The 27,590-nt window shown below is 49.5% G+C and overlaps 1 protein-coding gene across 1 annotated transcript in view; it reads right to left on the minus strand.

Annotated features, from left to right (window-relative positions):
* The window catches only part of LOC142245467 (guanine nucleotide-binding protein G(q) subunit alpha), a 165,731-nt gene that overhangs the window by 70,906 nt on the left and 67,235 nt on the right, over positions 1 to 27,590 (minus strand). Inside the window, exon 2 of the mRNA XM_075318195.1 lies at positions 18,594 to 18,778. Within this exon, the coding sequence (XP_075174310.1) occupies positions 18,594 to 18,778 (185 nt within the window). The remainder of the gene's footprint in view (positions 1 to 18,593; positions 18,779 to 27,590) is intronic.

The raw sequence follows: 27,590 nt of genomic DNA on the forward strand, positions 1-27,590 counted from the left end.
GCCAAAGCCAAGCGACACTACTCTATCCTCCTCCTCCTGGACCTGTCCTCTGCCTTCGACACAGTAGACCATTCCCTCCTACTACAGATTCTCTCATCTCTGGGCATCATAGACTTGGCCCTATCTTGGATCTCCTCATACCTAACCGACCGAACTTTCAGCGTCTCCCATTCTCACACCACTTCCTCATCTCGCCCCCTGTCGGTGTCCCTCAAGGCTCCGTTCTTGGACCCCTGCTGTTCTCCATCTATACCTTCGGCTTGGGACAGCTCATAGAGTCCCACGGCTTCCAGTATCATCTCTATGCCGATGACACAGAGATCTACCTCTCTGGACCTGACATTACCTCTCTACTAACCAAAATACCACAATGTTTGTCTGCTATTTCATCCTTCTTCTCTGCACGATTCCTAAAACTTAACATGGACAAAACAGAGTTTATTGTCTTTCCTCCTCCTCACTCATCTCCTCCAACAAGCCTTTCCATCAAACTTGATGGTTGCTCACTCACCCCAGTCTCACAAGCTCGCTGCCTTGGAGTGACCCTCGACTCTGCTCTATCCTTCAAGCCACACATCCAAGCCCTCTTCAACTCATGCCGATTACAACTCAAAAATATCTCCCGGATCCGTGCTTTTCTTAACCAAGAATCTGCAAAAACATTAGTGCATGCCCTCATCATCTCCCGCCTCGACTACTGCAACCTCCTGCTCTCTGGCCTCCCTTCCAACACTCTTGCACCCCTCCAATCTATCCTAAACTCTGCAGCCCGCTTAATCCACCTCTCCCCTCGCTACTCCCCAGCCTCGCCACTCCGCCAATCCCTTCACTGGCTTCCCATCGCCCAACGACTCCAGTTCAAAACATTAACCATGACATACAAAGCCATGCACAACCTGTCTCCTCCCTACATCTGTGACCTAGTCTCCCAGTACCTACCTGCTCGCAACCTTAGATCCTCACAAGATCTCCTTCTCTGCTCCTCTCTTATCTCCTCTTCCCACAATCGTGTACAAGATTTCTCCCGTGCATCCCCCATACTCTGGAATGCTCTACCTCAGCACATCAGACTCTCCACTACCGTGGAAAGCTTCAAGAGGAACCTCAAGACCCACCTCTTCCAACAAGCCTACAACCTACAATAGCCCTCAGCCCAGTAGACCACTGCGCAACCAGCTCTGTCCTCACCTATTGTACCATCACCCATTCCCTGTAGACTGAGCCCTCGCGGGCAGGGTCCTCTCTCCTCCTATACCAGTCTGTCTTGTACTGTTAATGATTGTTGTATGTATACCCTCTTTCACTTGTAAAGCGCCATGGAATAAATGGCGCTATAATAATAAATAATAATAATAATAATAATAATAATAATAATAATAATAATAATAATATGCCACTCACCCTGCAACTCCATCTTCCCTCATATGCACTCACCCTGCAACTCAATCTTCCCTCATATGCCACTCACCCTGCAACTCCATCTTCCCTCATATGCCACTCACCCTGCAACTCCATCTTCCCTCATATGCCACTCACCCTGCAACTCCATCTTCCCTCATATGCCACTCACCCTGCAACTCCATCTTCCCTCATATGCCACTCACCCTGCAACTCCATCTTCCCTCATATGCCACTCACCCTTCAACTCCATCTTCCCTCATATGCCACTCACCCTGCAACTCCATCTTCCCTCATATGCCACTCACCCTGCAACTCCATCTTCCCACATATGCCACTCACCCTGCAACTCCATCTTCCCACATATGCACTCACCCTGCAGCCCCCCTCCCCCTCATGTCCCCTCTTTTCTCATTACCAGTCATCATGTGTCCACATCTCCTTCAGGATTCAGTATCTTCGCTTTCTGCCCGGCATCCTGTGTCTCCTCCCACACAGTCACATGGGCGTGACATCATCGCAGGTCCTGCAAGATGAATTATTCCGTCTGCTGTGCTGCTCCTTCTCCTGCAGGGCGGGCGGGAACTTTTGAAATGACACACGCAGCGCAGTACTGACAACGTCAGAGCGCGCGGGTGTGTCACTGACAATTAGTGTCGGCAGGGAACAGAGGAAAGACTCCTGCGTTCCACTGCCTGCACTGACTGTGCGGACCTGCACAGGATCTCTCCCTGCTCGGCACGCTGCAGCCCGGCTCCACTGCACCGGCTGAAGACGGGCGGGCCGGTCACAGAGAGCAGGCGGGCCGGATGTGGCCCGCGGGCCGCCCCTTGCCCAGGTCTGGCCTAGGCCATCTTTATGTAGAGCAACCTCAGAGAATGCTTTACCATGAGGTGCCATGTTGAAGTTCCAGTGAACAGTATGAGGGAGTGTGTGAGCAATAACACCAAATGTATCACGCTTGTTCCCCATTCACAACTAACACCTTGTAACACTAATGAGTCACATGACACTGGGGAGGGAAAATGACTAATTAGGCACAAGTTGGCCATTTTCACTTAGGGGTGTACTCACTTTTATTGCCAGTGGTTTAGACTTTAATGGTTGAGTCATGAGTTTAGAGGACACAACAAATTTACATAGTTATACACACTGCACACTGACTACTTTAGATTGTATTAAAGTGTCATATCTCCAGTGTTGTCCCATGAAAAGATATAATTATATACAAAAATGTGATATACTGTACATATATGGGGACCCGACATTGGCTGTCAAGTGCATCTAATGTAGGGAAGGGGTTAAACATGTGCAAAATACAGTACTTTTAAGAACTTTGGATTCATAGCCCAAGTACCCGACAGTAAGCTAAGCAGGAAGAAGAGTGCGCAAATGTTACAATTATCTCTGGCAGGAAATAGGCCAATTGGTCACCATGTCTGTCACCAAACAGATAATGAACATTTCCTTCTAGTTGAATAAAAATACATAATCGTAGACAAGAGTAAAAATATTTTTGTTTAAATAAGCAGAAAAGAGTAACAATACTTGGTGTCTATGGAAAAATGAGACAGGAAAACATCATTTACAGTTCTGTAAAGAAAAAAAAAAAAAAACCACGGAAAAAAAATATAGGTACTTAGTGTTTGCACCTATGGGATAAAAGGTTGGAGGTTCAGGTTTACATTATGATATATAGGACTATCACACAAGCATAGATTAAACATAGCCTTATGATCGTCCTTCATCACATTATAGTTATAAGAAGACTTTGGTGATCACAATGTAATGTGTGTGCTACTGAAATATAGGGAAGCGACAACCAAAACCAGGCTTCTAATCAGAATGAATGAAGGGCTCCTGCGTCTTTCTGTATGTGCTGTGTCGTGATGTGTAGGCTGGAATCTGTAGATCCATATCCGAATGTTTATATATAGAATGTGCATCTGGATCCTGGCACCCCCCCATCCTCCATTTGCTCAAAAGACTGCACAGAGAAGTGCAGGTCAGCAGAGATGAGCGGACCCACTGAAGTTAGAGTTCGGCGGGTTTAGCCGGGCTTTAGATATAGTTCGGTTCTGCACCGATACCCCATTGGAAGTTAGCGATTGGGCAGTTCGGCTCTCCGCCAACTATAAACCGAGCACCGGAGGAAGGAGGTCTGGGTTTTTTCATTTATTTATTTTTGTACACACTACATCTGATAAAACTGTTGTTACCCCCAGTGAGAGCCATTCAAACACTAAGCTGCTCACACTGGGCCGAGCCCCGAGTGTACCAGAGCACAGTGATGCTCAATCGAGTGGTCATGAAGCACCTGAACTCCAAACACGGTTTTTTATAAAGTCCGAATTCGGTACAAACAACGAACTTTACTGTCCGGGTTCGCTCATCTCTACTTGGCACAATGGTGGCCCGATTCAGGTGTTTGCACACATCTTGTTCTTTAACACCACGGATGTTATCTGCAACAATTCCACTAAAATATCTACATGCGTTATATGACGATTGGCTGATTTAAACATTTGCATTTTGTGTCAGGTTCAGTAAAGCCAAATCTATGGTGTAAAAATACAGATGTGAATCCACCCACAGACTTTGGTAAGCTTTTCTCCTTCAATTAAAATGGTTAAAGGGAACCTGTCAGCAGAAATGTCCCCTAAAACCTAACAGATTCCCCCTCTGCAGCTCCTGGGCTGCATTCTAGAAAGGTCCCTGTTATGATTGTGCCCACTTTCTGACCGAAAAAAAGTGTTTATAAAGTTGTACCTTTTTGGCTTCTGATTCTGTAAATCCGTCACGGGGGCGGGCTGCCTGATGGCCGTTATTCTGCCCCCTGGTCCTGTATGCCGCCCCCATCGCTGATTTCAATACTTCTGGACGCCGCCCACTGCTCCAGCCATCCCCGCGCATGCCCAGTGCCCATCTCTCGGGGATGAGCACTGTGCCCAGCGTCACGTGCACGCAGGGTTAAGATTATGGGCGGTGCTGTGATGTTTATTCCTAAGCAACCGCCCATAATCGCGGGACCGCGCTTTCGGTGTAGTCACTGCTCCGCGCTCTTCCCATCTATTTCCTGCCTCGGGGCAAGATGGGAAGGAGGCGAAGTGAGGTCAGCAGCAGCGCGCTTGCGCAGAAAGCAGGCCGAGGGGGAAAGCGCGGTCCCGCGATTATGGGCGGTTGCTTAGGAATAAACATCACAGCACCGCCCATAATCTTAACCCTGCGTGCACGTCACCAGCGGTGACGCTGGGCACAGTGCTCATCCCCGAGAGATGGGCACTGGGCATGCGCGGGGATGGCTGGAGCAGTGGGCGGCGTCCAGAAGTATTGAAATCAGCGATGGGGGCGGCATACAGGACCAGGGGGCAGAATAACGGCCATCAGGCAACCCGCCCCCGTGACGGATTTACAGAATCAGAAGCCAAAAAGGTACAACTTTATAAACACTTTTTTTCGGTCAGAAAGTGGGCACAATCATAACAGGGACCTTTCTAGATTGCAGCCCAGGAGCTGCAGAGGGGGAATCTGTTAGGTTTTAGGGGACATTTCTGCTGACAGGTTCCCTTTAAATCTGTGCCACTCCTCTAGATGCCAGAACTTCCTGTATCACGTTACAATCTGTCACCAGATTCCTCCCACCCAAATCTCGAGCATCAGAGCCTGGATGAAGGAGTGCAGACAGGTAATAGGCTGCTCAGAAATGTTCTGTTATTTTAGAAAAAGATATAGTTTGAAGATCCGCCCGGGGATAATAGGTGGAGAGGGTGCTAGTCTGGCTGTGACCTTGGCTAGCCTCTAACAGTGCAGCTGCAAGTAACTGACAGATCTCTGCCATAGTGAGAGGCTTATATTGACAAAAGCCGGCTGAGGGCAGGGTCGGTCAGTCTCATCTTTGCCCATGTTACCCAGCCGGTCCTTTAACCCCTTCAGCCCCCAGCCTGTTTTCACCTTAAAGACCCGGCCATTTTTTGCAATTTTGACCAGTGTCACTTTGACAGGTTATAACTCTGGAACACTTCAACGGATCCTGGCGATTCTGAGATTGTTTTTTCGTGACATATTGTGCTTCATGTCAGTAGTAAATTTAGGCCGATATGTTTTGCGTTAATTTGTGAAAATTTCGGAAATTTGGCGAAAATTTTGAAAATTTCGCAATTTTCAAAATTTGAAATTTTATGCCCATAAATCTGAGAGATAGGTCACACAAAATAGTTACTAAATAACATTTCCCACTTGTCTGCTTTACACCAGCGCAATTTTTGAAAAAAAAAAAAATTCCGTTAGGAAGTTAGAAGGGTTCAAAGTTCATCAGCAATTTCTCATTTTTCCAACAAAATTTACATAAAAAAAATTTTTAGGTACCACATCACATTTGGAGTGATTTGAGAAACCTAGGCGACAGAAAATACCCAAAAGTGACCCCATTCTAAAATCTGCACCCCTCACTCTGCTCAAAACCACATCCAAGAAGTTTATTAACCCTTTAGGAGCTTCACAGCAACCAAAGCAATGTAGACGAAAAAATGAAAATTTTACTTTTTTAACACAAAAATGTTACTTTAGCCATAAAAATTAGTATTTTCACAAGGGTATCAGGAAAAATGCATCATAAAATGTATTGTGCATTTTCTCCTGAGTACGCAGATACCTCATATGTGGTGGAAATCAAATGTTTGGGCACACGGCAGGACTCGGAAGGCAAGGAGCACCATTTGAATTTTTGAACGCAAAATTAGCTGCACTCATTAGCGGACGCCATGTCGGGTTTGAAGACTCCCTGAGGTGCCTAAACAATGTAGCTCCCCCACAAGTGACCCCATTTTGGAAACTAGACCCCTCAAATATTTTTTCTAGATGTTTGATGTGCACTTTGAACCCCTGGGGGCTTCACAGAAGTTTATAACGTTGAGCCGTGAAAAGAAAAAAATTTTTTTTTACCACAAAACTGTTGCTTCAACCAGGTAGCTTTTTTTATCACAACGGTATCAGGAAAAAATGCACCATAAAATGTATTGTGCATTTTCTCCTGAGTACGCAGATACGCCATATGTGGTGGAAATCAAATGTTTGGGCACACGGCAGGACTCGGAAGGCAAGGAGCGCCATTTGAATTTTTGAGTGCAAAATTAGCTGCACTCATTAGCGGACGCCATGTCGGGTTTGAAGACTCCCTGAGGTGCCTAAACAATGGACCTCCCCCACAAGTGACCCCATTTTGGAAACTAGACCCCTCAAATATTTTTTCTAGATGTTTGATGTGCACTTTGATCCCCTGGGGGCTTCACAGAAGTTTATAACGTTGAGCCGTGAAAAGAAAAAAAAATTTTTTTACCACAAAACTGTTGCTTCAACCAGGTAGCTTTTTTTATCACAACGGTATCAGGAAAAAATGCACCATAAAATGTATTGTGCATTTTCTCCTGAGTACGCAGATACCCCATATGTGGTGGAAATCAAATGTTTGGGCACACAGCAGGACTCGGCAGGCAAGGAGCGCCATTTCACAGCAAAATTGGTTGGAATTATTAGCGGACGCCATGTTGCATTTGGAGACCCCCCTGAAGTGCCTAAACAATGGAGCTCCCCCACATGTGATCCCATTTTGGAAACTAGACCCCTCATGGAATTTATCTAGCTATTTAGTGAGCACTTTGAACCCCTGGAGGCTTCACAAACGTTTGTAATGTTCAGCCGTGAAAATATTTTATTATTTTTTTTACCACAAAATTGTTTTTTCAAACAGGTAGCTTTTTTTTCACAAGGGTATCAGGAAAAAATGCACCATAAAATGTATTGTGCAATTTCTCCTGAGTACACAGGTACCTCATATGTGGTGGAAATCAATTGTTTGGGCATACGGCGGGGCTCAGAAGAGAAGGAGCGCCATTTCACAGTAAAATTGGTTGGAATTATTAGCAGACGCCATGTTGCATTTGGAGACCCCCTGAGGTGCCTAAACAATGGAGCTCCCCCACATGTGATCCCATTTTGGAAACTAGACCCCCCCCCCCATACAAAAAAATTAGTTTGGCGAAATAAAAAATACAGACATCAGTAAAAAAAAAAAAAAAATGAATAAAAAAAAAAAAAATATGAGCGCCTGCCACTAAGACCAGTGCCAAACGTGAGAGCAATGCACGAGTCTCGCATCGCATCATCCACTGCAGTCTGGAAGCAAGCAACTGCGCTGGATAATGCGATGCGAGAGGGCGGGGCGGCAGATGAGAAAGGGCGCAGCGGATGGAAGATGGGAAAGTGCGCAGCGGATGGAGGAGCGGCAGAGGATGGGAAAGGGCGCAGCGGATGGAAGATGGAAAATGGCGCAGCGGATGGAGGAGCGGCAGAGGATGGGAAAGGGCGCAACGGATGGATGATGGGAAATGGCGCAGCGGGTGGAGGAGCGGCAGAGGATGGGGGGGGGGAGGTGAGATGGGGATACCTACCTTACAGGATGGATCTAGGCAGCAGGATCACAGCAGACAGAAGAGGCAGCAGATGAAGGAGGCAACAGATTGAGGAGGGTGAGAGGGGGCAGTAGATGAAGAGGATGGGAGAGAGCAGGCAGCAGATCGGGGAGGGGGGCAGAGTCTGATGGGAGAGAGAGATGGCTCATGGAGGAGGGGGGGCCCCAGAACATGGAGGGGGGAGGGGGGAGGGTGGCTTGCAGCACATGTGGGGGGGGGAGGGTGGCTTGCAGCACATGTGGGGGGGGGAGGGTGGCTTGCAGCACATGTGGGGGGAGGGTGGCTTGCAGCACTGCAAGCCACCCTCCCCCCCCACATGTGCTGCAAGCCACCCTCCCCCCCCCACATGTGCTGCAAGCCACCCTCCCCCCCACATGTGGAGCACTGCAAGCCACCCTCCCCCCCACATGTGGAGCACTGCAAGCCATCCTCCCCCCCACATGTGGAGCACTGCAAGCCATCCTCCCCCCACATGTGGAGCACTGCAAGCCACCCTCCCCCCACATGTGGAGCACTGCAAGCCACCCTCCCCCCACATGTGCTGCAAGCCACCCTCCCCCCCCACATGTGCTGCAAGCCACCCTCCCCCCCACATGTGGAGCACTGCAAGCCACCCTCCCCCCACATGTGGAGCACTGCAAGCCACCCTCCCCCCCACATGTGGAGCACTGCAAGCCACCCTCCCCCCACATGTGGAGCACTGCAAGCCACCCTCCCCCCACATGTGGAGCACTGCAAGCCACCCTCCCCCCACATGTGGAGCACTGCAAGCCACCCTCCCCCCACATGTGGAGCGGAGCGGCGGCCGGGACAGCGGTGGATCGGAGCGGCGGCCGGGACAGCGGTGGATCGGAGCGGCGGCCGGGACAGCGGTGGATCGGAGCGGCGGCCGGGACAGCGGTGGATCGGAGCGGCGGCCGGGACAGCGGTGGATCGGAGCGGCGGCCGGGACAGCGGTGGATCGGAGCGGCGGCCGGGACAGCGGTGGATCGGAGCGGCGGCCGGGACAGCGGTGGATCGGAGCGGCGGCCGGGACAGCGGTGGATCGGAGCGGCGGCCGGGACAGCGGTGGATCGGAGCGGCGGCCGGGACAGCGGTGGATCGGAGCGGCGGCGGGGACAGCGGTGGATCGGAGCGGCGGCCGGGACAGCGGTGGATCGGAGCGGCGGCCGGGACAGCGGTGGATCGGAGCGGCGGCCGGGACAGCGGTGGATCGGAGCGGCGGCCGGGACAGCGGTGGATCGGAGCGGCGGCCGGGACAGCGGTGGATCGGAGCGGCGGCCGGGACAGCGGTGGATCGGAGCGGCGGCCGGGACAGCGGTGGATCGGAGCGGCGGCGGGGACAGCGGTAAATCGAGCGTGGCGGCGGGGCGATCGGAGACAGGGGCGAGCAGCTGGGACAGGGGCGGGCGAGCGGCTGGGACAGGGGCGGGCGAGCGGCTGGGACAGGGGCGGGCGAGCGGCTGGGACAGGGGCGGGCGAGCGGCTGGGACAGGGGCGGGCGAGCGGGCGGGCGGGCGAGCGGCTGGGACAGGGGCGGGCGGGCGGGCGGGCGGGCGAGCGGCTGGGACAGGGGCGGGCGAGCGGGGGCAGCAACTTACCGATGGGCACCCGCAGAGCTTCGGCTTCCAGGGACGGTCACAGGCCGCAGATCCACATTGATTGGAGAGAGCGGTCACAAGACCGGTCTCTCCAATCAGAGCTGGGGGCGGGTGAAGCATCGATCACCCAGCTCCAGCCAATGGCCAGTGCTACAGCAGCACTGATCAGGGCTGGATTTCAATGTTCCAGCCATTTTCAATGGCTGGAACATTACAGTGGCTGTAATTGGCTGAGCGGCGTTCGTCAGCCAATCACAGCCTCTGTAGGTTCGGGGAGGAGGCACCACCCCTCCTGACGTCAGGCAGAGGTCCCCTCCTTCCCGAATCCACCGTTTAAGTAAATAAATTTCACTCCCCGGGGCTCCGGGACCGCGATTTCGCCAGGACGTACTGAGTACGTCATGGGTCCTTTAGCACCATGTCACCATGACGTACTCAGTACGTCCAAGGTCGTTAAGGGGTTAAAGGGGACCTGACACCTCGGATATCACTATTAACCTGCACACAAAGGATTAATCTGCAAGTTGCAGTAATTAAAGTGCAGCACCCAAGAAAAAATTTATTGTATTCCTCCTGGGAGCCGTTGTCATACAGGCGTACCAGCCCAACTACAGTTACCATTCCTTATACTATGAGCGGCGGCTGGAAGCACACCCCAGCACTTTCACAGCTGGCTATGCAGAGCATCAGTGTAGAGCTGGCTGTCTAAGCACCGGGGCGTTCTTTCACGTGCCGCTCTCGGTGCTGGGAATGGTGACTGGAACTACACCGGCATGACTGTTTGTCTGACAGCTGGCGGCTCCCGTTAGGAATAAAGTTCATTTTCTACCGATGCTGCACTTTAAGAAAGTAGCCATCCTCCGTACTGAAAGAGGTGGTTCACTACTTATCTTTACTAGCCACAGCGGTATAATGTTCAGAAACAAGGCTCCTCTCAAATATCTTGTGTAGTATATTCTGCCTCTGAGCAGTACTATTGCGGTCCGCTCATCCCCATTGTGTGATCCCCTGGGGCTCCATGACCTCTGAAATCCGGTCATGTCACGTCAACGTCCAGTTGACCTGACATCACCGAGGCCGGCCCCAGTCTTCCTCAGTGACTAGGCTGTGGGCGGAGTGTCTCTGCACATCTCCGCCCAGCATTGCTTCTGCTTGCAGTGCTCTGCAGCGAAGGAGAGAGCAGGAGCGATGCTGGGTGGAGAGGAGCAGTGAAACTCCACCCACAGCCCAGTCACTCAGGAAGACTGGGGCCCGCCTCGGTGATGTCTGTAAGTTGACATGATATCACTGGATCTCAGAGGTCACAGAGCCCGGGGGGGTCACACAATAGGGATGAGCGGACCACAATAGTGCCACTCACAAGCACTATTGACAACACAAGTTATTTGAGAGAAGCCTTGTTTCTCAACGTTATATCGATGTGGCTAGTAAAGCTAAGTAGTGAACCACGCTTTAAACCATATTAACCTGCAGATTAACCCTAGAACTGCAGATTAATAGTGCTATCCGAAGTAAAATGAAAACAAGGAGTTGATGAGAAACAAAAACAATATTATATTTCAAAACACCAAGTTTTGGATTTACCTTAAAAATTATGTAAAACACAACACAAATAATGTGATTCAGCAGTGTGAATGAGGCCATCCAATTGATAAATATGACAGGTCAGCCATCCAGGCATTATGCTTAGTATCTTCTCCTCTTATTTAAGGCTTATTCATATGACCATTCCGTTTGTCCTGGTCAGTTCCTGTTTTTTAGCGGACCGACGGAAAAAGAGAATTTTGTTTACTTACCGTAAATTCTTTTTCTTATAGTTCCGTATTGGGAGACCCAGACCATGGGTGTTTAGCTTCTGCCTCCGGAGGACACACAAAGTACTACACTTAAAAGTGTAGCTCCTCCCCTTGAGCTTACACACCCCCTGGTGAGCAGACCCAGCCAGTTTAGTGCAAAAGCTGAAGGAGAATAGCCACCCACAAGTAGAACAGAGCAAAAACCGGAACAACCGGAGACTCTGTCCACGACAACAGCCAGTGATAACACGCGGAACAAGAAAATTGCCAACAGGCAACAGGGAGGGTGCTGGGTCTCCCAATACGGAACTATAAGAAAAAGAATTTACGGTAAGTAAACAAAATTCTCTTTTTCTTTATCGTTCCTTTGGGAGACCCAGACCATGGGACGTTCCAAAGCAGTCCCTGGGTGGGAAATAAACCGAAAAAAGGCAAGAAGTAGGCAGAACCTAACTTCACAAATGGGCGACAGCCGCCTGAAGGATGCGTCTGCCCAAGCTCGCATCTGCCGAAGCATGAGCATGCACTTGGTAGTGCTTCGAAAAGGTATGCAGGCTAGTCCAAGTGGCAGCCTGACAGACTTGTTGAGCTGTAGCCTGGTGCCTGAAAGCCCAAGAGGCACCAACAGCTCTGGTCGAATGTGCCTTGATCCCCGGCGGGGGAGGCACCCGAGAACTCTGGTAGGCGTCCGAAATGGTCGATCTAATCCAACGGGCCAAGGTCTGCTTAGAAGCAGAGAGGCCCTTGCGCCGACCTGTGGTTAGCACAAAAAGAGAAGTGCATCGCCTAAGAGCAGCGGTGCGAGATACATAGATCCGGAGCGCACGCACCAGATCCAGAGTATGCAGCGCTTTTTCAAAGCGATGAACAGGAGCCGGACAAAAGGAAGGTAGGGTAATGTCCTGGTTAAGGTGGAAAGGAGAGACCACCTTAGGAAGAAAATCCGGAGTCGGACGGAGAACCACCTTGTCTTGATGAAAAACTAAAAAAGGTGACTCCGAAGAGAGCGCGGCCAAATCAGAGACTCTCCTGAGGGAAGTTATGGCCACCAGAAAAACCACTTTCTGTGAAAGACGATGCAAAGGGACCTCCCTAAGAGGCTCAAAGGGGGGTTTCTGCAAAACCGTGAGAACTAAATTAAGGTCCCAGGGATCCAAGGGCCGCCGGTAAGGCGGAATGATGTGAGACGCGCCTTGCATGAAGGTGCGGACCTGAGCCAGCCGAGCGAGACGCCGCTGGAACAGAACTGACAGAGCTGAGACTTGTCCCTTGAGAGAGTTGAGGGACAGTCCTAGCTGCAGACCGGACTGTAGAAAAGACAGAAGGGTCGGCAAGGAGAATGGCCAAGGAGGATGGTCAGTAGAGCGACACCAGGACATGAAAATTTTCCAAGTCCTGTGATAGATCTTAGCGGAGGAAGACTTACGTGCCCGAGTCATAGTGGAGATTACTTCAGGAGGGATACCAGAAGCCGTCAAGATCCAGGACTCAAGAGCCGCGCCGTCAATTTGAGAGCCGCTGAATTCAGGCGGAAAAACGGACCTTGTGAGAGTAGGTCTGGACGGTCCGGGAGATGCCACGGCATCTCTACGGACAGATGGAGCAGGTCTGGATACCAAGCTCGCCTGGGCCAGTCCGGTGCAATGAGGATGACTCGACAGCCCTCCGGTTCTGATCTTGCGCAGAACCCTGGGCAAGAGAGCTAGAGGGGAAACACGTAGGACAGACGAAACTGGGACCATTCTTGAACCAGTGCGTCCGCGGCGAATGCCTGAGGGTCGTGGGAGCGAGCCACGTAAACGGGAACCTTGTTGTTGTGACGGGATGCCATTAGGTCCACGTCCGGAGTGCCCCATTTGCGGCAGATTGACTGAAACACTGCCGGGTGCAGGGACCACTCGCCACCGTCCACGGTTTGACGGCTGAGATAATCTGCCTCCCAGTTTTCCACGCCTGGGATGTGGACTGCAGATATGGTGGGCTTGGAGTCCTCCGCCCATTGAAGGATGCGTTGTACTTCCAACATCGCCAGGCGGCTGCGTGTCCCGCCTTGGTGATTGATGTAGGCAACCGCTGTCGCGTTGTCTGACTGGACTCGAATGTGCCTGCCCGCCAACAGGTGGTGAAAAGCTAGGAGAGCTAGAAGCACGGCTCTGGTTTCCAGCACATTGAAAGGGCTGACTCGGACGGAGTCCAAGTGCCCTGCACTCTGTGGTGGAGATATACCGCTCCCCAGCCGGATAGACTGGCATCCGTGGTGAGAATCACCCAGGACGGGGCCAGGAAGGAACCACCACTGAAGAGAGCTCCTGGTTTGTGGCGAGAGAGCCACTAACCTGTGTAAGGAGGAAGGCCGCTTGTCCCAACAGCGGAGAATGTCCAGCTGCAGGGGGCGCAGATGGAACTGGGCAAAGGGAACAGCCTCCATGGACGCCACCATTTGACCCAGCACCTGCATCAGACGCCTGAGGGTATAACGGCGGGGCCTCAGCAGAGAGCACACCGCTAGCTGGAGGGACTGCTGTTTGACTAAGGGCAACTTCACAAGTGCCGACAAGGTCTCGAACTGCATCCCTAGGTACGTGAGACTCTGGGTCGGAGTCAGAGTGGATTTGGGAAGATTGACCAGCCACCCGAATTGAGCTAGAGTGGAGAGAGTGAGCGAGACACTCCGCTGACAGTCTGCGCTGGATGAAGCCTTGACTAGAAGGTCGTCCAGGTAAGGAATCACTGCCAACCCTTGGAGGTGCAGAACTGCAATCACTGCTGCCATGACCTTGGTGAATACCCGAGGGGCCGTGGCTAACCCGAAGGGGAGAGCCACGGATTGGAAGTGATCTTCTCCTTCTACTGCAAAACGTAGCCAACGCTGGTGTGACACTGCAATTGGCACATGCAAATAGGCATCTCTGATGTCGATGGATGCCAGGAAATCCCCTTGGGACATAGAGGCAATGACTGATTGCAGAGACTCCATGCGAAAGCGCCGCACCTGAACATGCTTGTTGAGAAGCTTCAGATCCAGGATGGGTCGGAAGGTACCGTCCTTTTTGGGAACTAGGAAGAGATTTGAGTAGAAACCTCTGAACCGTTCCCGGGCGGGAACCGGTACAATTACTCCATTGGCCTGTAAGGCTGCCACGGCCTGTGAGAAGGCAGCGGCCTTGGAGCAGGGGGGAGTTGAGAGAAAAAATCTGTTTGGTGGACTGGAAGAGAATTCTATCCTGTAGCCGTGGGAAATGATATCTCTCACCCACTGATCGGAGACATGTTGAAACCAAGCGTCGCCAAACTGGGAGAGCCTGCCACCGACTAAGGACGTTGCTGGAGCGGGCAGATAGTCACGAGGAGGCTGCCTTAGTGGCACCAGCTCCTGCGGTCTTCTGTGGACGCGCTTTTGTGCGCCAGTTGGATTTCTGGTCCTTGGCTGAGTTAGCGGACGAGGCCGAGGGCTTAGAGGACGACCAGTTGGAGGAACGAAAGGAGCGAAACCTCGACTGATTCCTACCCTGGACAGGCTTAGGCATGGAAGTACTCTTCCCGCCAGTAGCTTCCTTAATAATTTCATCCAGCTGTTCTCCGAACAGCCGGGACCCAGCAAAAGGGAGCCCAGCAAGGTACTTCTTTGAAGAAGCATCTGCCTTCCACTCTCGAAGCCACAAGATTCTGCGGATAGCGAGGGAATTAGCCGAAGCCACCGCAGTGCGGTGAGAAGCCTCCAGCATGGCAGACATGGCATAGGATGAAAAGGCCGAAGCTTGGGAAGTTAAGGCATCCATTTCGGGCATAGATTCCCTGGTGAGGGAATGCATCTCCTCTAGAGAAGCAGAGATGGCCTTGAGAGCCCACACTGCTGCAAAAGTCGGAGAAAACGCGGCCCCCGCCGCTTCATACACGGATTTGGCCAGAAGGTCAATCTGGCGGTCAGTGGAATCTCAAAGGGAAGTGCCATCAGCCACCGACACAACGGTCCGGGCTGCGAGCCTAGACACCGGAGGGTCTACCTTTGGGGACTGAGCCCACTCCTTGACCACCTCAGGTGGAAAGGGAAAACGGTCATCAGAACCACGCTTTGGGAAGCGCTTGTCAGGACAGGCCCTGGGCCTGGTCACAGCGGCCTGAAAACTGGAGTGGTTAAAGAACACACTCTTTGCTCTCTTAGGCAAGGTAAACTGGTGCTTTTCTGCCAGAGAGGGTTGCTCCTCTGATACTGGCGGATTGAGATCCAGTACAGAATTAATAGAAGCAATCAAGTCACTAAGATCTGAGTCCCTTTCGGACAGATCAATGGGGCACATGGAGTTAGCCTCCGAGCCCTCTGTAAAGGCATCCTCCTCATCCGGCGAGTCAGCTCTGGAATCAGAGCCACGGGAGGAAGAGGGAGAGGGAACCCTGCGTCTCTTCTTAGGAGGACGGGGTCTGGGCCCTGATGATGAATCCTCTGTGAGCTCCGGTCCTGAGGGACCCCTAGCAGCAGAGGCACCCGTGTGAAGGGGGCTGATGCATATTCATCAACGTCCTGGACAGAAGTCCCATGGACTCAGCAAAAGACTGGGAGATAGACCTAGAAAAGGATTCTTCCCAAGCCGGGGGTTCAGCCACAGGAGCAGGAGCAGCCTGAGAAACCACTGGGGGTGAGACTCCAGGCTGTGGCACCGCCAAGTTAGAGCAGGCATCACAATGTGGGAAGGTGCTCGGTTCAGGCAGCAGGAGCTTACATGCAGCGCATACAGCATAAAGCTTTGGGGCCTTGCTCCTCGTGTGAGACATGCTGCTGGAGTGGGGGCTCTGCCAGAGAATGAACCCCAGAGAGTATATACATAGGTCCACAACCGGAGACCGGTTGTGGCTTACCAGACTGCTGGAGCGGTGTTGTGTGCCCTCCAGATCCCGAAGCCCGGACCCCCAAGCACAGCACCTCAGCAGAGATGAGCGGGAACAGGAGGGCCATAGAGACCTACAGGGGAGGGGACACACACTGCAGTGGGGAGTGTCCCTCCCCTGTACTTAGCTTGCTGAGACGCAGGGCCAAGTCCCTGGGGATGAGTGCTCCGGTCCAGCAGGGTCCTGAAGGGCTGCGGATGGAGACCGGTCTCCTGCCAAGCATGGAGACCGTGCTGGCTCCCACTTCAAGCCAGAGCCCAGGAGGGATGGTGAAGGAGCACAGCATGTAAAGGCTCCAGCCTAGGAATCAACCTTACAGCACCACCGACACAGTGGGGTGAGAAGGGACATGCCGAGGGTCCAGACGTGGACCCCACTCTTCAATCTCTTTCCAAAAGGAAAAAATCATATGAGAATGCATGTGTGGATGTATGCCTCCTGAACACAAAGCGATAAACTGGCTGGGTCTGCTCACCAGGGGGTGTATAAGCTCAGGGGGAGGAGCTACACTTTTAAGTGTAGTACTTTGTGTGTCCTCCGGAGGTAGAAGCTAAACACCCATGGTCTGGGTCTCCCAAAGGAACGATAAAGAAAGGACCATCTTTTCAATGTCTTTTGTGTAGGATCGGATGGCACACGGAAGAACTTCTGTATGCATCCGATCCAACAAAAAAAAACAACAAAAAAACACATTGGATGCCGTATGTCCGTTCCGTTATTATGGAACATGTCCTATTCTGTTCCGTAATAACGGACCGTGACTCAATACAAGTCAATGGGTTCGCAAAATCCCTGGAAGCCGCATGGAAGCACTTCCGTGTGACCTCCGTGCAGTCTGTGTCCCGCTCCAGCCCCGCACTGCAGTATCAGCAGCTTCTCACACTGCAGTGCGGGCAGCCGCGGGGATGACGAGCGCTGCTTTCAGGAGGTTAGATGAGATAATTAACTGCTTTGACTATCTCATGCACTCCTGACGTCAGCGCTGTTACTGCCTTCTATGCCCGCCGCGTTCTCACATCAAGTCTCGCGGGCGGCCCGAGTGTCACTAGCGGTGACGTCATGGGCTCCCGCGATTCTTCGCTGTGTATGCGGCGGACAATGGAAGTCAGTGACAGCGCTGACGTCAGGCATGCATGAGAACGTCACAGCAGGTAATGATCTCATCTAACCTCCTGACAGCAACGCTGGTCATCCCCTGCAGTGACCTGCGCTGACCTATTGATGTTAGCTTAGGTCACTGCACTACTCTCCCAGCCAATGGGGAACATTCTGTTCTTCATTGACTGGGACAGTAACTATGGTACGGATCGTCGTGGGCCTCCCTTATTGGATTACACCGGACCCGGATTTGATTGTTCTTTTCAATAAATTGGTGAAAGAGGGAATGTTTTTTTTTTCAAATAAAACGGTTTTTGTTGTCTTTTTTTTTTTTTTTTATTACTGACTGGGTTGGCGATGTCAGGTATCTGATAGATGCTTGACATCACTAACCCCAGGGCTTGATGCCAGGTGACATTACACATCTGGCATCAACCCCATATAGTACCCCGTTTGCCACCGCACCAGGGCAACGGGATGAGTTGGGGCAAAGCGCCAGGATTGGCACATCTAATGGATGCGCCACTTCTGGGGGGCTGTAGCCTGCTATTTTATGCTGAGGAGTGTCCAATAACAGTGGACCTCCCTAGTCTGAGAATAAAAGACCCCAGCTGTCCGCTTTACCTTGGCTGGTGATCCAATTTTGAGGGGGACCCTGTGTTTTGTTGTCTTTTTTTTTTTAAATTATTTATTTTTTTACTAAATACAAGGCTAAGCACCCTTTAGTGCCACATGAAAGTCACTAAAGGGTGCCAGCTTAGAATATGCCAGGGGGGTAGGACATTATATGTGTCTGTCATTCTCATATATCTATCCATCTATCTTATCCGTCTATTCATTCATTCCTCTATCTCTATCCATCCGTCTCTATCCATCCAGCTCTATATCTACTCATCTATTTATCTTTCTTGCTGCTTCCATTTTTTGCGGTCCGCAAAAAAAAAAAAAAAACGGAAGGCACACGGATGCCGCACGGACTGTATACGGAACGGATGTCACACGGATGCATCCGTGAAAAAAAAAAACGTACCGTTTTTTGCGGCCCACAAAAACGGAATGGTCATGTGAATGTAGCCTTAGGAGAATAATGCGGGAGGATAATCCCACCTCAGAACCTCAGGCAGAGCCAATTGGCAGATAAAGTATTGGCTCCCCCAGTCCATGTGATGTGGTGAGGTATTGAGATTGGTAGCACTGATTAAGGAAAGCGTAGGGTGAAATCTCTAAGATGGACTTGCAGCATTGAGTATCAAAAAAAAACCAAAACTGAGTGTCATTGTTATCAAGGATGGATTTTACATTCTTTATGTGCCACCTCTCCAGTTCACCAAGAGAATACAGACACTTACCTTGTTGTGTTCATACTTGTATGGAATTTTAAGGGTCTCCATAGCCCGAATCATAGCTTGCATTGCTGTGAATATGTTCTGGTACACAAGCTTAGTGAAGCCCCTCTTATCTTCATCAGAGTAGCCAGATCCATGGATAATCCTCATCTGCTTGATAAATGTGCTTTTTCCACTTTCTCCAGTGCCTAAAGAACAAAAGAAATTCCTAATCAGTTGAGGCGAAAAAAACCTGAAATAACCCAATACATAAAAAAAAAAAAAAAGTATGAGTGGATGACGGGCATCTTAGAACAGCCACGAGCTAGAATTTTGACACAGAATATTGGAAGGCCTATTCGAGGGCACAATCTGCGCCTGTCCTCAATCAAATGGAGCAGGCTGCATCTACAGAATCCATGTCTCTGTCTACATGCATATACATAAACACTGGGAAGCTTATGTTCTGCAACTTCAGAGCTTTCTAAGGCCTCTGCCACACTTGCGTGACAAAACGTAATGTTTTTGTCACGTACGTGTTAAAGGGGTGGTTTGCTCCCCGTGTGCCGTTTTTGTGGCACGTACGTGTTCTGCGTGTGTTATACGTTATAACACACGGAGAACGGAAAGTCCCACCTACCTGCATGATCCGGCGCCGTCTGTGGTGCTGAATGACAGCGTCCGGCCAAAGCCACGCCCCGCTGACGCTGCTTCCGGCCCCCAGTGAAGAAGCAGCGTTGTTCAAATTCACTGGGGGTCGGATGCAGGGGACAGCTGCGGCAGAGACTGCAGGTATGGTGGAGGTGAGTAGGTGTTTTTATTATTTTTACACTGACACGTGTCTTTCTCCGGCGCGTGTCACACGAGCCCGCATCCACACTACATCCGTGTGACACCCGTGCTGCCGGAGCAACACGGACATGTCAGCGGTTTTAAAAACGGACACACGTAAGTACGGAACGGACTCACGTTCCGTTCCTGAATACTTAAGTGTGTCCAAAACAATAACAATACATAGGACCACGTGGGCCCGTGTCTCCGGTACGTGAAAAAAAAAAAGCAAAAACATGTACTTGAACACGCCCCTATCACGTGACAAAAGGGATGTCATCCCTGGAAGCAGCCCATACAGTCTAGCACTACCCTGAGGACAGTGTGACCGCTGGAGAGGTTTGCGCGCTCATGAGATTATGGGCGGGTACTTGCTGATAACAATCACAGCCCCGCCGATAATCACTTGCCACACTTCACCAGCGGTCACACTGCTCAGTCCCGTGAGACTGGCACTGGGCATGCGCGGGGATGGCTGGAGCAGTGGGCGGTGCATCAGCTATGGAAAGGAGCGATGGGGGGCGGCATACAGGACCAGGAGGCAGAATAACGGACGCCAGAGAGCCCGCCCCCATGTCACATTTACAGTATCTGAATACAGAAAGGTACCACTTTATAAACTCTATTTTGGTCTCACATGGGGCACAATAATAACAGGGACCTTTCTAGAATGCAGCCCAGGAGCTGCAGAGGGGGAATCTTTTAGCTTTTGGGCAAAATTTCTGCTGACAGATTCCCTTTAATCATTCATCATGAGATCCTGGTGTTTTTGTTTGCCATCAATTGACCTGATAAATTGGAAACAAGTGTTTCAGATTTCGTGATTAAAAACGGACATGGACGATACGTGCTGAACACGGACATACTCCGTGTGCGGTCCGTGCAGGCACGGACCCATAGACTACAGCGGGTCCGTGCCTGCGTGCTGCCGGCCAAAAACGGACATGTCGTCCGTGTAGAAAAGCGCACACACGTACTTACGACACGGACACACGTTCCGTGTGATTTTACGTGTGTGTGCCATCTACCATTGAATAACATGGGTCTCCGTGTGTACGTGTCTCCGGTACGTGCAAATACGTACCGCACACGTACAAAAAAAACGGATGTGTGTTGCGGGTCTAACTGCAGGTGAGGTTACATATAGGCTAGGGACCCCAAAAATAGAGATTACCTTGGCGTTGGTTTGGGGCTCTTTTGCATTGATTAATACAATGGCTAAACATCTCTTATATTCCTAATATTCATATTCATAGCAGTTATGCATATTCCATTTTTCATGTTTTTCACTTTTTTCAGATAGTTCATTGTATTTTTCAGTCTAGTATTCCCATAGCAGTTTTTGCCTTTCATTATTCCCATACACATTGTGACTTGTGTGCAACTCTTTATCCTATTGTAAAAAAAAAAAAAAACAAAAAAAAACAAAAAAACCTGACAATGAATGAACACTAAAAAATACGGTATATCATGAGTGCATTTTTTGTTTTAGCCAATTAACAAAGTAGTTAAGTCTAGGAGGACTGTGGATTTTGACCTCTGAAAGCAAATATATGTCTGTAAAGTTAAATGCATGCGGTAGTAAAAGGCAGAAGCTAGTGAAATACTCCGGGACAGAGAGACGTGATTTCATAAACGCATTCATTTATCATGTGCTAGATAGTCTACTACACTATAAATCCCAATTTTATGGTGGCACCAACATGCTTTTTGTCTCAGTCGCGCAAATGTAATACTGACATTTAGGTTGCACTCACACGAGCGTCTTTCACGCGAGATAATTGGCCCGATTTTGTACAAATGACACTTGGCTCAAATTATGCAAAGGCCACTTGGTTCAAACTCTGTTATCATTTCCTGTGATCCCATTCTCTCGCATATCAGAATCGGAGCACAAATGAAGAGAAGATGGAGAACTTAAAAGGCATGCGGTGGAGACCGCAACACGCACCTGCGCACAAGACTAGTAGGCCCAATAGAGCTGCTTTGTTGGATTTACCAGATTTTTTAAAAGAATTGGCTACTATTTATTTATTGATGGCATATCATTAGGATATCTGAACGGTATGGGTACGACACGTGCTGCTAGCGCCAGCTGGAAATTCTCAAGTGCTGCTAGAACACAGAAGAGCCACGGCTGTGTACTAGAAATCCATACCCTACTCATTGAATATGGGCTGGACCTACAGTACCGGGCCGTGGCCACTAGAAAAATGATAGAATTGCTGTGTTCTGGCAACATCCAGGAACTTCTGTCGGCCAGTGGCACGATCAGTGGGTAAAAGTAGTGGCCGACCCCTTTCAGGAACTAATCTTATTCTTGCACATTACCTGGTATATGAATGTATATATTTGTGTGCACATATAGACAGGTAAAGAAATAACCTGTGCAGTTATCTGAAACACTGAAGTGCACAGCCACACCACCACCATTGCTCTGTAGCGCAACACGTAAATTCTCCTTTTCGATTCCCCCTACACTAATAGCACCTGGCTGAAGTCCCATGCTTTATTTCTACTGTACACTAGGTAAATGTGTGTGATAGAATCCGGTTAGTCCTTCACACTAATAAAAACAAATCTCCAAGCCACTGACCGCATGAACTAGTCTGCTAACTGGATTCTTCACAACTCTATACTAAATACCTTTGAATTAATGGGTTTAGCAGAAAGTAAAGCGGTTTAGCTAGACGTAAGATGTTCACTCATTAAAGGAAGACGATGCTATAATGATCCCTTCAAAACATTCAGCATTTCAAGTAAGTGGGAAACTGTGTACCTTAAGGCCTGAGAGGGGATGGTACTCCAAGGCCATATTCACGCATGTGTGTCATTTTTTTTTTTATTTCCATGAAAAAAATGAGTTTTTTCTTTACGTATTATCTGCATTGCATCCACTTTGTCATCATCGGTTTCTAAAAACAGGCAGACCATCTACACTTTTATTTGATTCTTAAAATAAGTTGTCCACTACTTGGACAACCCCTTCTCAATCTGGCTGTTCGCCTCCATTAAAATAAAAACACTTAGGCCTAAGGCTGCTTTCACACTACGTTTATTTAACCCCTTAAGGACGAAGCCAGTTTTGTCCTTAATGCCCAGGCCATTTTTTGCAATTCTGACCAGTGTCACTTTATGAGGTCATAACTCTGGAACGCTTCAACGGATCCCGGTGATTCTGACATTGTTTTTTCGTGACATATTGTACTTCATGATAGTTATAAATTTAGAACGATATTTTTTGCTTTTATTTGTGAAAAAATCGGAAATTTGATGAAAATTTTGAAAATTTTGCAATTTTCAAACTTTTAATTTTTATGCCCTTAACCCAGAGAGTTATGTCACACAAAATAGTTAATAAATAACATTTCCCACATGTCTACTTTACATTAGCGCAATTTCTGAAACAAAATGTTTTGGGGTTAGGAAGTTAGAAGGGGTCAAAGTTCATCTGCAATTTCCCATTTTTTCAACAAAATTCACAAAACCATTTTTTTAGGGACCACATCACATTTGAAGTGACTTTGAGAGGCCTAAGTGACAGAAAATACCTAAAAGTGACACCATTCTCAAAACAGCACCCCTCAAAGTACTCAAAACCACATCCAAGAAGTTTATTAACCCTTCAGGTGCTTCACAGGAACTAAAGCAAAGTGGAATGAAAAAAAGCAAAAAATAAAATTTTACCTAAAATGTTGCTCTACCCCAAATTTATTCACTTTTAGAAGAAATAACACAACAAAATGAACCCCAAAACTTGTTCCCCACTTTCTTATGAGCGCGCCAATACCCCACATGTGGTCAGAAACCTTTGTTTGGACAAATGGGAGGGCTCGGAACAGAAGGAGCAATATTTGAATTTTGGAAAGCAAATTTGGCTGAAATAGATTGCGGGCACCATGTTGCATTTACATGTCCGCTAAGGTACCTAAACAGCAGAAACCCCTCACAAGTGACACCATTTTGGAAACTAGACCCCTTAAGGCTTCTATCTAGGGGTATAGTGAGCATTTTGGATCCACAAGTACTTCACAGATTTTGATAACGTTACGTTGTCACATTGAAAATTTTCATTTTTTTCTCAAAAATGTTGCTTTAGCATCAATTTTTTCACTTTTTCAAGAGGTAATTCCAAAAATTTGACCCCAACGTTTGTTACCCACTTTTTTATGAGCGCGGTGATACCTCACTTGTGGTCTGAAACCTTTGTTTGGAGAAATGGGAGGGCTTGGAACGGAAGGAGCAATATTTGAATTTTGGAAAGGAAATTTGGCTGAAAAAGATTGCAGGCACCATGTCGCATTTGGAGGACCCCTAAGGTACGTAAACAGCAAAAAAACACCACAAGTGACCCCATATTGGAAACTAGGCCCCTCAAGGAATTTATCTTGATGTTTGGTGAGTACCCTGAACCTCCAGGTGCTTTACAGAAGTTTATAACGTTGAGCCATGAAAATAAAAAAATAAAATTTTACCACAAAATTGTTACTTCAACCAGGTAGCTTTTTTTTTCACAAGGGTAACAGGAAATAAATCACCATGAAATTTATTGCGCAATTTCTCCTGAGTTTGTTGATATCTTGTATGTGGTGGAAATCAACTGTTTGGGCACACTACAGGGCTCAGAAGAGAAGGAGTGCAGTTTGACTGCAAAATTGGCTGGAATCAATAGCGGACGCCATGTTGCATTAGGAGAGCCCCTGAGGTGCCTAAGCAGTGGAGGTCCCCCACAAGTGACCCCATTCTGGAAATAAGACCCCTCAAGGCTTTAATCTAGGTGTATATTGAGCATTTTGAATCCACGAATACTTCACAGAATTTGATAAGCTTAGGTTGCCATATTGAAATTTTCATTTTTTTCACAAAAATGTTGATTTAGCGACACATTTTTCACTTTTTCAAGAGGCAACAACAAAACGTGTACCCCACAGGTTGTTATCTAATTTCTTGTGAGCGCAGGGATACCCCACATGTGGCCAAAAACCTTTGTTTGGATAAATGGGAGGGCTTGGAATGGAAGGAGCACCATTTGAATTTTGGAAAAGTTGAAGTAAATTGCGCGCACCATGTCACATTAGCAGGGCCCCTTGGGTACCTATACATCAGAAACCCCCCACAAGTGACCTCATTTTGGAAACTGGACCCCTCAAGGATTTTATTCAGGAGTATAGTAAGCATTTTGAATCCACAGGTACTTCACAAAAATGTTGCTGTAGCAACAAATTTCTCACTGTTAAGGGGGCTTTACACGCTGCGACATCGCTAATGCGGAGTCGTTAGGGTCACGGAATTGGTGACGCACATCCGGCCGCATTAGCGATGTTGCTGCGTGTGACACCGATGAGCGATTTTGCATCGTTGCAAAAACGTGCAAAATCGCTCATCGGTGACATGGGGGTCCATTCTCGATTATCGTTACTGCAGCAGTAACGATGTAGTTCGTCGCTCCTGCGGCAGCACACATCGCTATGTGTGACGCCGCAGGAACGAGGAACCTCTCCTTACCTGCCTCCCGGCCGCTATGAGGAAGGAAGAAGGTGGGCGGGATGTTCCGGCCACTCATCTCCGCCCCTCCGCTTCTATTGGGCGGCCGCTCAGTGACGTCACTGTGATGCCACACGGACCGCCCCCTTAGAAAGGAGGCGGTTCGCCGGTCACAGCGACGTCGCCGGGCAGGTAAGTATGTGTGATGCGTCTGCGCGATGTTGTGCGGCACGGGCAGCGATTTGCCCGTGTCGCACAACAGATGGGGGCGGGTACCCACACTAGCGATATCGGGACCGATATCGCAGCGTGTAAAGTAGCCTTTAGGCTATGTGGCCATGATCCAGCGACACGGCGTCTAGTACCCAGTGTCAGCCTCCTGCAGAAATGTGAGTGTTGTCCACGGGAGAACGCAGCTGCCCATGCCCACGATTTGGGTTCAGGCTGCTGTGGACTTTAGTTTTATTCTACCTGCAAAGAACACTCATCTCCGCAGCATAAATTGATATGCTGAGGCTCGGGAAGCTGCGCCACAGGTCGGTTTATGCTGCGGAGAAAAGAAACACAGTGGGCACGGGATTTCTAAAAATCCTGCCACTGTGCTTCTACTGCACAACGCAGCGTTATGGACGCAGGGAAAACACTCTGCGCCCAAAACGCTGCAAACCCTGATTGTGGGCACACAGCGTAAAATGCTACAGTGGATGAATGGATAGATGTCAAACATATATAACGTCCCACCCCCCTGCATATTCTAAGCTGGCGCCCTTTAGTGCCTTTCATGTGACACTAAAGGATGCCTAGCCTTGTATTTAGCCCAAAAAAAAAAAAAAAAAATTAAAATAAATGACGTGGGGTCCCCCCTATTTTTGATAGCCAGCTAGGGTAAAGCAGACAGCTGTAGCCTGCAAACCACAGCTGACAGCTTCATCTTGTCTGGTGATCAATTTGGAGGGCTCCCCAAGCTGTTTTTTTTTTTTTAATTATTTATAAATAAATAATTAAAAAAAACAAACAAACGTGGGGTCCCCCCAAATTAGATCACCAGCCAAGGTGAAGCTGACAGCTGGGGTCTGGTATTCTCAGGATGGGAAGAGCCATGGTTATTGGACTCTTCCCAGCCTAAAAATAGCAGGCCGCAGCCGCCCCAGAAGTGGCGCATCCATTAGATGCGCCAATTCTGGCGCTTCGCCCCAGCTCATCCCGCGCCCTGGTGCGTTGGCTAACGGGGTAATGAATGGGGTTGATACCAGGTGTGTAATGTCACCTGGCATCAAGCCCAGCAATTAGTTATGTCACGGCGTCTATCAGATACCCGACATAACTAATTGACAGTAATAAGAAAAAAAATTGACAACAAAAAAAAATTTATTTGAAAAAACACTCCCCAAAACATTCCCTGATTGACCAATTTATTGAAAAGAAAAAAAAAATCCACTATAATCCATTTGGACGTCCACGTCGACTCTGGACCTTCTAGAATATGGGGGACACGTTCAGGGAACGTATCCCCCATTTTCTAGGAGGGCAGACCCTCCATTTGAGGAGAGTGGGTGCAAAAAGCTGCACCCACCCTCCCCGGGTCACAGCTGCACAGTGCTGAGCAGCATCAGCAGCCAGCGCTCACACTGAACACAGGAAGCTGTCATCTGCTCGGCACATGTGACCGGAGTCTGCAGAGAAGGAGGAGGGGGCCGCGGGGGATCAGCGCTCCGGTATGTATGACACCGGGGGACACCAGCGGGGGGTGGGGGGGGACCCGGCAGGGCCTAGGGAGCAGGTTTCTGTCGTATGTGTTATGGCACATACGACAGAAACCATAGGAAAGGGGGAAATGTGGCCGGCGCGCTGCTGTGCTCTCCGATGCGCGCGGCCATCTTGGATTTTCGGGAGGGGGTTGGGGGTCGGGGGGGGCACTTTGGGGATACCGAGGGGACCGGAGGGAACCGGGAAAAAGATTTATCTCCCATCTGGCATGTTTGATCATGCCAGATGGGAGATAAATGATTTTTTACCGGCGCGGTCATTTACTATAACTTGATGATCGGTATACGGTGTATACCGGTCATCAGGTGAGCGGGGACCGGAAAAACCGGCCCGAATCATGATCTCCAGGGTCTCAGCTACCCCCGGCAGCTGAGACCCCGGAAATTTTCTGACTCTGGGGGGCGCTAGACCCTTTTTTCCGACCGCCGTTTTAAAACGGCAGAAAGGAATAAGTACCCTTTTTTAGTGCCGTTTTAAAACGTAACGCGGTCGTAATGGGGTTAACATGCGTCCTGAACGTTTTTTTAACGCAGAAACGGATCCAGTGCAAATGCGTTTTCATTTCAATGCATTTGCAATGGACTCGCGTTAACATGCGTTCACCTGCGTTTGCGTGCGTTATAGTGAGGATCCAGCGACTTGCAGTTTTTTAACATCTTTCAAAAACGCTACTTGTAGCGTTTTTGAGCTGCGTCCAACTTCTGCAAATTGCTGGATCCTGACTAAACAGCACGCAAACGCATGTGAACGCTGGCGTGCTGATAGGCTGGCTTCTGGGCATGCTCAGTAGAGCAAGCAGGATCCTGCCTATCTCTCTCCTCCCTCTGTCTCTCTCCCCCTCTCTCTCCCTCTGTCTCTCCCCCTTCCTCTCTCTCCCACCTGAGAGCTGCGGACACTCGTAACCAAGGTAAATATCGGGTAACCACTTATCTTAGTTAC

The sequence above is a fragment of the Anomaloglossus baeobatrachus genome, chromosome 1 (assembly GCF_048569485.1).
Source record: "Anomaloglossus baeobatrachus isolate aAnoBae1 chromosome 1, aAnoBae1.hap1, whole genome shotgun sequence".
In the NCBI taxonomy this organism is placed as follows: Eukaryota; Metazoa; Chordata; class Amphibia; order Anura; family Aromobatidae; genus Anomaloglossus; species Anomaloglossus baeobatrachus.